Source organism: Peromyscus californicus, unplaced genomic scaffold (genome assembly GCF_007827085.1).
Source record: "Peromyscus californicus insignis strain IS unplaced genomic scaffold, ASM782708v3 Scaffold_22__1_contigs__length_63687245, whole genome shotgun sequence".
NCBI classification, from domain to species: domain Eukaryota; kingdom Metazoa; phylum Chordata; class Mammalia; order Rodentia; family Cricetidae; genus Peromyscus; species Peromyscus californicus.
This window is the reverse complement of record NW_026294525.1, coordinates 26,366,402-26,382,588: the sequence shown is the minus strand read 5'-3', so window position 1 is coordinate 26,382,588 and position 16,187 is coordinate 26,366,402. Positions and strand designations below refer to the sequence as shown.

The 16,187-nt window shown below is 43.9% G+C and overlaps 1 protein-coding gene across 9 annotated transcripts in view; it reads right to left on the bottom strand.

Moving 5' to 3' along the window:
- The window catches only part of Nhsl1 (NHS like 1), a 230,131-nt gene that overhangs the window by 51,150 nt on the left and 162,794 nt on the right, over window positions 1-16,187 (bottom strand). For all 9 annotated transcript variants that reach the window (XM_052751117.1, XM_052751113.1, XM_052751115.1 and 6 more), the window contains exon 2: window positions 5,996-6,148. In XM_052751117.1, coding sequence (XP_052607077.1) covers window positions 5,996-6,148 — 153 coding nt within the window. The remainder of the gene's footprint in view (window positions 1-5,995; window positions 6,149-16,187) is intronic.

Below are 16,187 nucleotides of genomic sequence, written 5' to 3'. Positions count from 1 at the left end.
GGTGTTAGATCCCTTGAAGCTGGAATTTCAGTCAGTTGTGGAGTAAGTAGATTCAGGTCCTCTTAGAAGAGCTGTGCATGTTCTTAACTGCTGAGCCATCTCTCCAGCCCCTCATGTCCTATTTTTTTAAAAAAGTGAAAGAAGGATACAAGATGAAGAACTCACGGTAGTTAGCACAAGTAGGTAGGCATTCCTCTGGGGCCCATCTGAGGTGCTGGGCACATGTGTTATTCTAAGAGTGTGAGTGCTCAATCAATGCTACAAAGCCATGCCCACAAAGCCACGCCTATAAAGCCACGCCTACAAAGACACGCCCATAATGATGCCAGTCACAGGATCTCCAAGACAAGAATCTACTGCCCAAGACACAAAGAGTATCTGTGAGGTCTCAGAAGATGGATGCAACAGTTGACCTTCCCCATCAGATCCAGAATAAAAGACTGGATGCCGAAACCTGGCTAGCCCTACTAGAAATCTGGTCTGTAATTTGAAGAACTCTATCCCACATTGAACATTAGACAGGTTGACATGTGAATACACACACACGCGTATCTCTAGTCACCTGAGGAAAGCCATCTCTTTCTCATATTGAAAACCTACAGCTCTGTCCTTTCAGGCGTAATGAACGTAACTCTGATGTGAAAGGAGCACAGGCCAAAGTCAACACTCCTCCCCATGCTCGCCCTCCTCCTGATGCTCGCACTCCTCCTGATGCTCGCACTCCTCCTGATGCTCGCACTCCTCCTGATGCTCACCCTCCTGTACCATGTAGACGTGCGAACCTGTGCCTGCAGCCTCGGAGCAAGCTAACCTGCTAAAACGCCATTTCTCAGCAAGGAGCTGTGACGACAAGAACATTCCTGATACCAACAGCAGATGCTCTGTGAACTAATTCAGGCAGCAGTGTACACAGATACAGTGACTAAATTGTCTGCTTAAACATACTGTGAGAAACCGTATTTATCTCTCCTAAGTTGAGCTTTTTGGAGACTTAAACGTGATGCCCTCATTTCAGTCTTTAATATGCTCATTATTGTCAAATGAAGTCTGCAAACTGCAGAGAAACAAACCAGGACCCTCTCTTGGAGCCGATCCCTAGCTTCCAATACCCCTTCCCACTCATCTAGTACTCTTTCTAGAAAGCTAAAGGCTGTGCAGATAAAATGTGGTCATAAAAGGGGTATCTCTCATCAAAGTTGTCTCCAACAATGTCATGAAGATTCACGTAGTTATGGGGATGCAAGGGCAGAATCTTCTGGAAGTTCAGTACGATGATGCTAAGAGAATTCTTCATGGATAATGGAGCCATTTTCAAGACCTCACTCTTCTCTGTAAGCCAGAGAGATGTCTTGATAAACCAAACAACCAGGGGCTGGAAAGATGGCTCCATGGATCTGTTCCCAGCACCCACGTAATGACTTACAACAGTCTGTAACTCCAGCTCAAGGGATTCTCACACCCTCTCCTGGCCTCCATAGGCACCAGACATGTGTGCGATACGCATACATACATGTAGGCAAAACATTCATACACATAAAAATAAGTAAATCAAAAAAGGAATCCAAGAAAGACCAACCAAACAGCAAAATCCTATTTTCAAATCTAGGTAACATGTTGTCTTAGGTTTCTTATAGCTGTGAAGAGATACCATGACCACGGCAACTCTTACAAACAAAACATTTAACTGAGGTGACTCACAGTGCAGAGGTTCAGTCCATTATCATCGTGACAGGGAGCATGGTGGCATGCAGGCAGATGTGGTGCTGGAGTGTCTGAGAGGTCTATATCTTTCAGGCAACAAGAAGTTGACTGATTGTCACACTGAATGAAGAAAAGTCACCTCAAAGCCCACCCCCGCAGTGACACACTTCCTCCAACAAGACCACACCTGCTCCAACAAGGCCACACCTCCCAATAGTGTCACTCCCTTTGGGGGCCATTTTCTTTCAAACCACCACACATGTATCTTCAAGGGTAGTAAATCATGACCTAAATCACTAGTAATGCATCAACAAAACCAACATTTGACCTAAAAATGCGGCCACGATGTTTTATCAAGCTATCCAGAGATAACCTGACAATAAATACAAGTGATCTCTGCTACGTTTAGCATACGGTGAAACACCACAGGGATCACCTGCTTCCAGGTATGCCACGTGCCATGGTGGACATCTAGAAATGCCAATCTTCCCTGCGGTGTGAGAGAGTGATGGAGAACTGGAGAGCGGGGTCTCCTGGGGCTTTTCTTTTCCAGATTTCCCTATGCACCTGCCGTACCTCACCCCCACAGCAGCCTGGGTAGTTACGACAGCAAACTGAGCCCCGGAAGCTGGAGGCCCGTGAACTTCCATCAGTTCACTCTACAACTCCTGGCATAGAGCCGGGCATGGTGGCACAGGCTTCTGACCCCAGCACCGGAGAGGCTGTCCCCGGAGGAGTAAACATACCAGGACAGCCCGGATAGCAGAGCAAGATGCTGTCTAAATAAAGAAGTGAACAAGATGCCGGGCGCTGGCGGCACACGCCTTTAATCCCAGCACTCGGGAGGCAGAGGCAGGCGGATCTCTGTGAGTTTGAGGCCAGCCTGGTCTACAGCGTGAGTTCCAATAAAGGCACCAACGCTACACTGAGAAACCCTGTCTCGGAAAAAAAAAAAAAGAAGAGAAGAAAAGAAAAAGAAGTGAACAGACAAGCAAGCAAACAAGTAAGTACAAAATTGATGCTCACATACCAATTAACTGTGTCTGTTACCTGCCTCTGGCATCAACTTAAACCCAACATTTGCATGGCACACTTCCCAGTAAACTCATGGCCTCCTCGGTCATTGGACTGACTGCTAAACACTCCCCTGTTACTTTAAGAAGTAACATTAGCGTTTATTTGTTACTCTATTAGTACTCACTGGACCATTTCCATTTGCACTTTGTAGTCCTTAAAACTAGGCAAACCTAGCTTCCTCTCCTATAAAGAGTGGTGGAATAATTCATAAGAGTACTTGAGTGATGACAAGACAGCACTTGTCTATTTCGCAAAAAAAAAAAAAAAAAAAAAAAGCAATGTTGGAACTTCTTTGAGATTAAAGACAAGGCCACTGTGAGATTAGGAGGAAGAGCAAAATAGATTGTACACTACAGATAAATTAATTACTTTTATAAATCTTTCAGCAAAAAATGTTCAGGGAGAATTAACTTAAACTCATAACTCACACAATGTCAAGTCTTTAACGGTATGCACATGTGGAGATACTTGGGGACATCACTACCTACCTACCTACTCTTACCTTTTACCCTGAATCTTCACTCTAGGGTTCCCCCCACCCTGAATCTTCACTCTAGGGTTCTCCCCACCCTGAATCATCACTCTAGGGTTCCCTCCACCCTGAATCTTCACTCTAGGGTTTTCCCCCAACACTGAATCTTCACAGGTGTGGAGACAATGGATACACTTTTTGTATTTCTCTCTGTTTGCTGAGATGATGTGGGGGGAATGGGACACGAAGTTCTGGGTGGATCAAAAGTGATCAGAAGAACATAATGGACAGAAAAGAACTCGGGAGGTCTTCCTCATGTCACCCTATCCATGAGGCGTTAACAAAGTCATATTTAAAACCTCAAAAAGGGAGTCTGAAAATCCAGACTTTAAAAGGTGTAGACCAAGAATTTTCCCAAAGTAATTCATTTTGTGACTAGAACATCTCTTTGATGAAACCGTTAAGGGCATTGAGACAATGACAAAAACTATCTTGAAATTACCTTTTCAAAATAAAATTCAAGTTTTGGGGAAAGTGGCAGTGGTGACATCTCCTGTGGGGTACTGAAGAACCCACGGACAGACGCTCAGTCTTCTAAGGGAAGGACAGATCTGATGTGGGACTTGAAAATACATGAACTCAATAATGAGGCACAATTTCCTGGACCGTGATCAAAACACAGGTGGGTCTGAATATTCAGACTCACGCATACCTTCGCAGGGGAGCTTTCTACAAGCCAGCCCATGCAATTGCTTGACTGCTCAGGAGCTGGGCAGAGCCACGTGAGCGAGGCACAGCCTCAAGGATTTGTCCTGGGAACCATGCCACCTTCTCAATAATTATCTGGAGGAGGGAGGACAGTTGTGTGAGTAGAGATGCTGCCTGCTGAAACTGACTAAAGATGAAGCACCGGGGACTGAATGGTCCTTGACTGTGGCTGGATTTCAGGACACTAAGCAATCAGTGTCAGGAAGGTGAGGAAGCCCAGGGTACAACTCTAAGGCCATGTGAATGAACAAAACAAATGCTGTTCTTCTCCTTAAAGCGCGCAGTCGTTAAACATGTCAGTTCCTCTGGCTTAATGAAAAAGAGAACCTGATAGTGCCCTAAGTTTTAGAGTCTAAAACAAAATACTCTGAGGAACTTAAGACAAGCTATTGCATTATGAAAATTAAAGGACAAGAGGGTGGCAAGATGGTTCAGCAGGGAAAGGTGCTTGTCACTAAACCTAAGGACCTGAGTTTGATCCCTCGGACATATATGGTGAAAGGAAGAACTGACGCCCACAAATTAGGAAGCTGCCCTCTGACATGCACACATTTACCATGGCACATATATGTATAGACGTAGGTAGGTAGGTAGATAGGCAGGCAGGCAGACAGACAGACAGACAGACAGACAGATGATAGATGATATGCAGTTTTTGGCATAGCTCCCGGATATTTTTCATGGTGTGATTTGTGCTACAAACTATCGATTCAGGACAGCTAGGGTTCTGCCTTCATACTCCACACTCCCTTCAGAACAAGTGATTCCCAATAAACAGCTATTAAATATGAGCTGCACGGCCTCAGGGGGGTCCTCGTTTCAGGCTTGGTTGTTGCAACTAACTTGGACGTGACAGGCGAGTTTCCCTCGGTGAATGATTCTTCGTCTCGGTGCAGGGAGAGTAGCTGTAGAGGGTAACTCTGAGGACTGCATGAGAGCTTAGACTGGCTCCTGGCATTGCAATAAACAGTTTAATAGGCATGCGCTAGTATCACTGTGTGAAAACATTAAATAATAAATCATTTAGTAAATGACTGATACATCAGGAAAAATTCTCATAAAGCCAGAGGTTCCTCACAGTGCTTTCTCTCAGAGTCAATGACAAAACTGTTCAAGACTCAGGTCTTCCACAGTGGGAAATAAAAACAATGCCCAGTTGCGTTAAATTTCAAGTAAACCACAAATACTTCTTTGGTTTTTTTATGTCCCAAATGTCGCATGAAAAGAGAGATCTGATAGGAACAGTATGCCATAGGGTAAGAACATCGGTGTGTTGTTTTATTACAAAGACTCTATTTTCCAAGTGGATCCTTTTCCTTGGAAGAATCCCCCAGCCTCCCACTTTACCATCTTTGCAAAGACCCTTTCCCTACTCCCATGATGTTTTTAACAATCAGGTAAAGTCAGAGTCCTGTACTAGCTGTAGGAATTCACGCCTCTTCTACCTCCTAGCAGCCACTGCCAATAGAATCTATGGTCAGAGGAGCCCTGCTGGGCATCACCCAAGCTCTAAGACCTCAACTATTTACCATCGCATCCAAGTCGACATAGAACGCCCCCACCCCGCTCTCTAACTTAACAAAACAGAACAAACCATTCAAGAGCACCAGCTTTAGCAAATTTGCTTTCAATACATATAACAGTGGCAACCCCCAATCTAATTGGATTAGATTAATGCTGGTGGTTCGGACATTCACAGGGGTTTCTAAGCAGCGCAAGGTTCTTGGAAGGCAAATGTGCAAGTCAGTAAACAAACAAACAAACAAACCAAAAACAACAACAACAAAAACAAACAAACAAACAAACAAAAACGGGGTCTTCCGGGAACCAGAAGTTTTTAGCGATATGTAAGGTTGTATTTATGGGAACATTCAATGTCCACACCTCTTCTTTTACAGATAGTGATTAAATTGATGCTGTCAGCTCTTAACAATTAGTAATTAAAACCAAACAAGCCCAGAGAGATGGCTGTCTTACCCCTCAGCACTGATTTGAGGTTGAGCTTGGCTTGTTGGTGCAGATCCTCAACACAGGGGGGTCTCGTACTGGGAAGAAAAACATTCTCCTGCTGATGCCACGGTGCTGTGTAGTGGACTGTCCATCGACTCTCCTCGTCTAGGTTGGAAACCGCTACAGAGAAAAAGAACAGGTCCCCATGTTAGCTGTTGACTCTGAATTTGTTACTTTAAGATGAGGTTCTCAGCCACCAGTCACGGTAGCTCAGGCCTTTAGTCCCAAGCATTGGGAGGCTGAGGCAGGAGGTCTGCTAACAGTTTGACCCCAGCCTGAGTAACACAGTGGGTTCCAGACCAGCCTGGAATACACTGAGTGAGATCCTGTTTCAAAAACAGGAGAAAGGTAAGATTGTGGTATTTAACCTCTCCCACAGGTGGGAACTGGTCAGGAGCGAGGGAACTAACTCTAGTGGGATTTCCCCTCAGGCTCCAGTGGTTTTGTTAATCCACTGGGCTACATCTGTAAAGAAAAAGAACCAACTGTCTATCTACCACACAGTACGTTCACAGACATGTTTGCTCAGCTCCCCGCTTTCCAGAACCACAGCTCCTGCTCCTGTGTTAGAATGATGGACAACATTGACAGAGACCTTCCATTCCTCCTTATTCACACACCACAACCCCAAGTTTTCCAACTGGACAATGCTGCTGCATCATTAAACAAACCAGAAACAAATTCCCCACTGTTAGGTGGGGACGAAACATCTCTCCTCTACCGCATAACTTAAAAATACCATCGTTTAAGTGCAAGCAAAAAATTTAAAATTTAGTGTATTCAGTTTGAACACCATCTGCACTATAAAATTCTCTCATTTATGCGGTCACAGGATACTTCCATGTTAATTTTTTTAAATGTCTAATGCAATTGACTTTATCCAACACAAACCAATTCAATTCAATTTTTCCAAGACAAAAAAGTCCAAAACTTTGATGGGAGAGGAATAACAGGTATGCTGAGCCTAAGTTGAATCTCTAGGATCATTTTCTTACACTCCAACTAGGGATTGAGATTTCTTTTGATTTCATCTTTCCAAACAACACAACCTATGCTGGACTATGAGTGGAGCCTCAAATGAAGCCGACAGCATCCAAATGCATTCATCAGCAATGCTTTGATACTTTCTATATATCTGCCACATACTCATGCCTAGGAAAGACTAGACATATGTAAAAGGAAGCCTCTGGACTGGGCACTTACCCAGGGTAGTAAACCTAACTCATGTAGAGCCAGCAGACGTTAGGATTGTGAGTCAGAAGCATGTCTACCCTGACCGTGCCCGACAACAGACAGTTGCCCAGAACAACAGAATGTATGCCTGGGAACTAGATCATAAAACACAATCTCAACGGAACATGAAAAGAAACGTGAACTAATGACTCTGTTTGAACATACTTAAAATTAACTACGCATACCCCATAGCATAGTTCCTAGGAGTACAGGACAGCCCAAATGGACTAAGGCTGCTCATGAAATAACTTGTGTAAAGCAAGGCTGTGGCAGAGACAATGAATTCTGAAGGAGCCCCCAGAACTACTCCCATGGAAGAACTGTGCCTTCCTTAGCCTGGCTCCCTTACCCCTGTAACCCACCCTTCTCCTAATTTTTTCCTATAGCTACCATATTTTAAAAGTCTTCGGATCTGAAAAGAGTTGAGTTCCTTTCTCCATAAATCGCCAAATGGTAACAAACATGGAGAACCAGAGATAAGTTACAAACAGAAATGCTGTTATCTGCTCAGGATGTTTGACAAAGGCAGTATATAAACTAGGCCCCTACTCTTACATACTGGAAAATTGTTCTGCATGGTTCCTAATACCATCAGCCTTATTACATAAACTCCTAAAGCGTGGCCTTCACTCTGCTGTATGGTTCAGAGTCACCCAGCTCCCAGCAGCCAGAGGTCCCTCAAAGTACGCACAGAATTCACTACAATGGTTTTTTTCTAATGCCTATTTATTTTTAAATTTTGATTGTCTTAGACAGAAAATGGAAGCTTTCCCTCTTCATGCTCATTGCCAATCAAATCCAAGTGATGGTATCTGAGCCCCTGTAATGGTACCATCAGCCCCAGGGCACAGACACAAACCGGCCCCTCTGAAAGAGCACTCATCTCCTCCCTGCTGTACCTGCCTCCTGCCAGGGCAGATCTGTATCATCCCCTCCACAGACAGGCTTCAAACTAGAGAGGTGCAGAAGAGGAGCCCGGAGTATTGTCCTTTCCTGCATTCTCCAATGTCTGGTAGCAGAGACACTCCCCGCCCCCCAGCCTCTACCCTCCGTCGCACATTTATCCAGGTCTTGTCACTGATCAAAAGGCAATACAAAGCCACACTGATATAAGTTAATAGAAAAAAAAATCCATGTCACTGTAAAATTAAATTTTCACGGGAATGAAGAAGCACTGAGATTAAGGAAATTTAAACTGACAGGAAGCGCACCACATGAAGCCGCAACACAAAAGCTCGCTGCTTTACGACAGGCGCTGATCTGTCTAGACAGTTTGTCCTCGAGCTCTGAAATCCATAACAGAGAGTACTAGGGGGCTTTAGAAGATCATTCGCCCCAGAACTATGTGACACATTACACAGCGACTCCTTACCTCAGCCGCTCATCCAGCTGAACGCCCAGAAACCACACACTGTATATCAAGGCAAAGAGTCAACACAAAGACTTTCCCCTTCCTTAAAGGACTCTTTTGAGAAGTATAAAAGAAATGAAGTCACTCAAACCCCAAAATCAATAAATAAGACAGATTAAGGTCACATAATACTGTCCAAGGCGTTGCAGTGACCTAGTATACGGAGGACATTAATTCAAGGCTATTAAGCTCTTTCACTGTGATTTCAGCACTCAGAAAGACGGGGACACACACACACACACACACACACACACACACACACACACACACACACGATCCCCAGAACTTACTTTTCTTCTTGAAAAGTTTAAAGAAAGATTTAAGCTTTGCATTAATGAAGACCACCATTTTCTTCCTGCAGCACCTACATAGGTTCAGAATTCGAAGTCACTATAGAAGCCGGGTCCAGCAGGTGGGTGGCAAACTGCTCTGCAGCTCCAGATTCTAACTTTCTTCATCAGGTTGCGGTGCTTCGACATCTGTCTCCCTAAGCTGCTGGAGCTCCGAGGTCAAGTTGGCAGTCAGGTGGTTACAAACCATTAGCAGTCCTTGAACCAGAAAAACTCCCACTGAAACCTGATCTGTAAGACTAGGAGCAGCCAGTGACAACCGGAAGAGAAAGCTAATCACAGTCTTCATTTGCATAATAAGCACAGCGTCAGGCTCCCTGCCTCAGTGCCCATTCATTCCACTTCCTCCTCACACTCTCGAAGTTTCTCCTGTCCGCCCGCCCTCCACCATTAGACGGCAGAGTTTGCTTTCTGGAGGTCACATCACAAGGAAACAAATGGGTCCCCCGTTTTCATGAGGCCACTGTGTACATCCAGGTCGTTTTGTTTGTTTGTTTGGTTGGTTGGTTTTGTTTTACAGGATCCAGTAAGTCTGAGCGCAGCCCCATGTTGGTTCTGTGACTTTCCAGTCCACTCTGGGAGGAAGGGATATGAACTAATACAGGCGAAAGGAAGCAACCTTTGTTTCCCAACCACGCCCCCAGGCTCTGCCTCCCAGACCAACTCCCATAAGCAGCACAGCTTTAGAATAGAATCGACAGAGAGCTATGCGGGATGACTTAGTGGCATTTTTATGCAAATGAGGGTGCCCTGTCTCCTCACCCCCTGCTAGTTATTACGCTCAGTATGGGTCTTGGGAAGCGTGATCACATTTGCATCTAGCTGATACAACCCAAACAAACAAAACCCTTTAACTTCCCCAACTCCAAAGAAGAAATTAGATACATTACCCAAATCACTTTAATCTCTTTTAAATGCAGTCATTCCCCACAGCCTGGATCTAACAATTCCACCACAGCTTTCCTGGGTAGTAGTTTTAAATAAACATTATTTGGATGACTCTTTAGCGCAAACGTACTAAGTTCTGGACTGAGGAAAGACAATTGTAACCGGAGGGAAATCAAGGCACTGTTAGAAAAATACAACCCAGGAGGAAAGAGAGAGATCTGAAAACTGAAGGCAGCAGATCAGGAACTGAAGAGGAACTCAGGGAAAACCCCCTCACATCTCACCCCACTGCGCACAGAACAGTCTGTGAAGCAATTTAAAGGACCTCTTAGTTCATAGCTTGGGGCCAGACTTGTAACCGAATGGAAAAATGTAATAATTCTCTAATTCAAAACATTTACTTTATAACAAAGGCTCTTAAGTCAAAGAATAGCAGTTCACATAAGGAGCTCCCCCTAGGGAAAGTTTGGTGATTATGGTTCCTCCAAGTTTAACTACACTTTCTGAACAACAAAAGCCAACAAACAAAAACCAAAGAAACTAACGTATCATCACACACAGAGAAATTCTGATGTGCGTTCATTCGTCTTTTACATTCAAAGTCATGAAGTGCTAGACGGCAAAGGAGTCACAACCAATTCAAATTACATGGCTGTCTTAATTGAGAGCTAAGTTCTGACTTCAGACTTATCAGTGACCGAGACCTTGGTCTGTGCATTGCATTAGAGACAGGTAGAGCTCCGGAAAGAAACAATCCCATTCACCACCACGTCCAAGTTTTTGAAGTTCAATGTCACTTTGAAGTTCAGTGACAACTTTCCAACTGAAAGTAGCAGAAACTGTTGAGGAGTTTCTGGAATACACCCAATCCTGCACAACACACAGCTTTTTGTGTACGCAGTTACGGCATGCAAACACAGACACATTCATTCAACAGATAAGTACTGAGAGCCTACGATGTGTCTCCCTCATCAGGCTTGTACAATTTGACAAGACACTAATCACATGGCAGATCAGAGAGTGGTAAATTCAGAGGGCAAAAGAAAAGTTTGACAAAAGTAGACAAAAGAGGATGGGAAGGGAGGTGGACGGGTCTGGGTGGATTTTAACCAAGTCAGGGTGGTCCTCGCTGAAAGAATGGGGTTTGAGTCCAGGCTTGAAGGAGAAGATGCTCGTAAACAGAACTCATTGGTAAATCCCACTGGCTCTCATTTTGAAAACAGAGGCTGTCCCTCAGGCCGAGGCGACACATCTCCAACCCCCCAGGACTAGTTAAAGAAGTCCTCCTTCCCTTCTGAGAAAACGAACAGCAACAAAAGGGTAGCTCTTTCCTCTCTCTCCAGACTGCCCAGTGGTAAGAAGCCACAGTTAGGGAAGATAAGCCCCTATCTGTTAGACACTAGCCAATGGGAAACTCAGGGACAAGAGGCAGGCTTCTAGTCCGGAGCCAGGGGCACTTCATCCTCTTCAGACAATAAATAAACCAGATAAATGATCAGGTTTATCAACTCCTACACACTGCTCTGTTTTGGCATTATGCATTTTAATTAATCATCAAGTTTTATTAACTATAAAGTCTTCCCCAATAATATCGCCATTTTTGTGCTTTACATCTTATGTATCAGCCTGAGAACAGGGACGTATATCTACCACACAGTTTCTTGCGCGCCTTCCCGCCATAATTTATTTAAGCAAATGTCTAGTATTTTGAAGTTGCTTAGTTTAGACATCCAACAGGAAATACGTGATTCTATGGTGCTTCCCATTCCAGTTGTAGATAGCCATCCATATTAACAGCAGCGTAAGTAAGTCAGCTGGAATGGCCTAGACTCCGAAACTTAACAGCACAACAGAAGATCTCAGTTCTGAAACCACCACCATCCTGTTCCAGGACAGGAACGGCTCACTCAAGGAGACATCCGTGCCCGGGTTTGGTCAGTGGTCCAGTGGAGGGAAGGACAGTGTTTCTATCAGGGTTATTATCAGAACTTAAGACAAAAAATTTTTGTGGATAGAGTCTATGAAACAGTTCTTGCATGTTTTTTGTGGATAGATTCCATGGAATAATTCTTTGCATGTGGTAAGCATTTGTGTTTGTTAAATACACAAATAAAAATCTCAGGAAACAGCAAAGCAACCTCACGCTTAATAAAGAATTATGCTTATTTTTGAATTTTTATGTGTGTGTGTGTGTGTGTGTGTGTGTGTGTGTGTGTGTGTGTGCGCGCGTGTGCTCATACACATTCATGTATGTGCTTGTACATGCACGGGTGAAGGTCACAGGACAATGTGCAGGCGTTGTTTCTAGCCTCCCACCACAGGGTCCCAGGAATCAAACTCAGACAGTCAGGCTGGGTGGCAAGCAATTATCTTTCCGCTCGTCTCAGAGTTAAACTGTCAGCTCCTTGAATGACTGCTCTGCTCACTCCCTCTGGTTTATACCCACACAGCATTTTTTTTCTAGTACCTTCAAATGCTAATTCTCAAAAAGCTTTCAAGTTAGCCAGCTGGTTTAGTCAGTAAAGCCCTGGCCGCACAAGCCTGAAGACATGAGTTCAATCCCCCAGTCCTCCTGTAAAAAGGGCGAGTGCAGCAGTGGACACCTACCATCTCAACACTGGGGAAGCAGAGCCAGGGGGATGCTCGGGGCTTGCAGACCAGCTGGGCTAGCCTCGGGTTCAGTGGGAGATCCTATTTCAGAAAAAGTGAGGTGAAAAGTGATTGTGGAAGGTATACAACAGCGGCCTTGGCCTCCACACACAGGACCGTGTCCACACACAAAACAAGGATAAGTAAATTTAAACACAACAAACAAATAAAGCTATAGTGCAACCTTGGTCGAATAATCGTGGCAAACTGTGATGGTTCAGTGGTGGGAGCACTCGACTCCAATAATCCTGGTGACTTTTTCTAGTACAGAACTTTGGAATTCTGTTTCCATTATTATGCTGTGAAATAGGTATCCTTATAAAGTTCCAACTTTTCTGCTTATTTTTTCACATTAATAAAAACCTTCTGAGTAATAAATGTTACATTTAAAAGATTTTTCTTAGCCGAGGGGTGGTGGTGGCACACGCCTTTCATCCCAGCAGAGGCAGGCAGGATCTCTGTGAGTTTGAGGCCAGCCTACTCAAAAGATCGAGTTCTGGGATAGCCAGAAACCCCATCTCGAAAAACCAAACCAAACCAAACAAACAAATAAATAATTTTTCCCCTTTTAGGCCAGATATGGTGATATAGGCCTCTACTTTCTCCTACACAGGAGGCAGAAGGCTTGTGAGCCTATGAGTTCAAGTTCAGCACAGTCTGAGCAAAGGAGTGAGAGCCTCTTTATTAACAACAAATTTTCTTTGGGGCATCATTTTATCACTTCCCAAGGTAGGTACATCCAATATACCAGTTAAAAAAACTTAACTATGACAGTGGTTAATGATCAATCTTTTAACAGCTTTATACCAAGCACTTATTAGTTTCCTTGTATTAGATATCTAGGATAAAAGTGGGTCACTTGTGGCTACTGAGGTACACATGCCTATAATTCCAGCATTCATTCATCAGATGGAAGAAAGAGAATCACTGGATTTAAGGCCGTCCTAGGCCACACAGGGTTGTAGCCTTGCTTAAAAGCAAAAGTCTATGGATATAGCTCAGTAGTTCGGGGCGGATCTGGAATGGCTACAAGGCCCTAGATTTGATTGCCTCAGGAAAAAAAAAATGGTCAGAGTCCAGCGGGGAAGATGGGAAGACACACCCCAAAAGATAAAAATGGTAGTAACAATGAGTAAGTCCAGGAGGAGGGATGTGGACAGGAAGTTCCTAATGAAAATCATCAAGGAGACCCCCAGTTTATCTAGAGGAGGAACAGCAGAGATACAACAGAGGAGAGTGTCTCAGTGAAGAAGGGACGGGAGGGGACTGTCCTTAGACTCAGGTCTCCACAGGCTGTGTGGAGGCTCTCGGGACAATGGTGAGGGAAAACAGAACAGGACAGGACCAGAGCACACCCAAAGGCCCTCGCTTGTCACCAGGGGCTAGGTGGCCCTTTAAGAAAGACACCAGGAAGGCCTATGTGTGTCACGATCCAAGCGAAAAGGTAAGATCAGGGAGTCATTTGCTGCTAAGTTTCTTCACAAGGCTTAGGTTCATCAGCCTACATTTGCAGCATATACACTCTCAACACCCTTAATTCTGAATGTCTCTAACAGGAAGTGGTCCAAAACCTGAAGCTTTCTGAGCTCCAATATGATGTCAGCAGTAGAAAAATTCCATGCCTGACTTCAGCAAGAGACGGGACACAGGCAAAACAGAGGTGCAGCAAAAGGATTGTCCAGAGACCTCTTCAGACTGTGTACAGGGTGGAGAGAAAGCAGAACCTGAATTCTAAGTTTAGACTTGAGCACCGAGGCACCTCACTGTGCACATGCACATATTTGGAATCTGAAACACTTTTGCTCCAGAGCACTAAGAACAGTGCAATGTTTTTTAAGTCACAGATACCTAAAGTATGAATTTAAAAAAAAATAAACAAACAGGGTTGGGGGGGGTGTTAAGTCAGGGTTGGTATTTTAGAATAAGCAAGGCTGTCTGGGTTCCACCCGAAGCATCACAGTGGGTGAGGGAAGGAGACAGAGACCCCAAGTACCCACTGTATGTCCATGTCGCTGCCCATTCTTTCTTCTTAGACACAACCTTATCATTTTGAGGGATTAAAAGCTAAATCGTTCTGAGGGATAAAATACAAATGTTATATTTTAAAAAGTGGCGCAAAGGAGTCATACCATACAACAGGCCCACGTGGGAGGTTTGTTGAGGGGAGGGGAGAGAAGAGGCAGAGACTGGTCCCTGAGGATAAGAGCGAAGGAAGAGAAAGAGAAGGGATGGGTGTGTGTGGGGGGGGGGGACAGGAGAGGTAGGCAAAGCCTGCCTTTTATAAGGGAACATAGGGAATGCACACAGGGCGCTCTTAGTGGCTGCAGCTGAGAACATATCCTGTCAGGACCCTAAGGGCAGGCCAGTACAGATGCCTGAATGCTAACACTAAAAATAAATAGATAGATAGATAGATAGATAGATAGATAGATAGATAGATAGATAGATAGGGCTGGAGAGATGGGTCAGCGGTTAAGAGCACTGGTTAAGAGGTCCTGAGTTCAATTCCCAGCAACCACATGGTGGCTCACAACCATCTGTAATGAGATCAGGTGCCCTCTTCTGGTATGCAGGCATACATACATGCAGGCAGAATACTGTATACATAATAAATAAATAAAATTAAAAAAAAAGAGCTAAAAAAACCCCCCACCAAATAAACTAAAAGCTGCTTAACAGCAAAGACATGGAAGCTTCCAGAACTCCCCACAGGGCCTCTACCCCCTTACTTCCCCATCCTCATTTTCATAAAATGTCAACTCCTTAGTATATTAAATACAGTGGGGCATTAGAAGTCTTTTCAATCCCGGAATTTTCATACTGTTAAACAATATTGATTAAAAGGGGACATTTTTAAATGTTATACACAGGAGTTACAGGCAGCAATTAGACTTAACTGTCTCATATTATACACACACACACACACACACACACACACACTTTGAAATCTTCATCAACTGAAAATAAAATACATAATTACCAAAGAGTACTGTGTTTGACTTGGTTGGAAAAGAAAGGAAAAGAAGATGGAAGAAAAAAATATCATACATAACATACATTTCTGGTTAGAGTCAAGCAGCACAAGATAAATATAAATATAACACATCTCAGGAAACTTCAGCTCCTTAAATAGAACATTCCTCAGCCCAACCTTATCCATAAGTAGTGGGTTTAATGTTTGCTAGCCTTAAGGCTATTTTTACAACTCAAGTTTAACATCTAAATTAGAAAAAAATAGGGACTGCAGAGATGGCTCAGCAGTTAAGAGCACTGACTGCTCTTCCAGAGGACCGGGATTTGATTCCCGGCACCAACATGGCAGCTCACAACTGTCTGTAACTCCAGCTCCAGGGATCTGCCACACTCTTTTGGCCTCCTCAGGCACTACATGCATATAGCACACATACATACATGTAGGCAAAATACTCAGACACAGGAAAATAAACATTTTTTTCAAAAATGAGAAGACGACACACAACTACTTTAGACTTACTCATTACCTTTATATCTGGTTAAAACATAACCTAAAACCCTTAGAAATGTTCATCCAATATGTTTTGGGGGCTCATTAGGCAATCTGAAAAACATCATACAATATAAGCCTTCTAGGTCAATTAAATTAAATTAT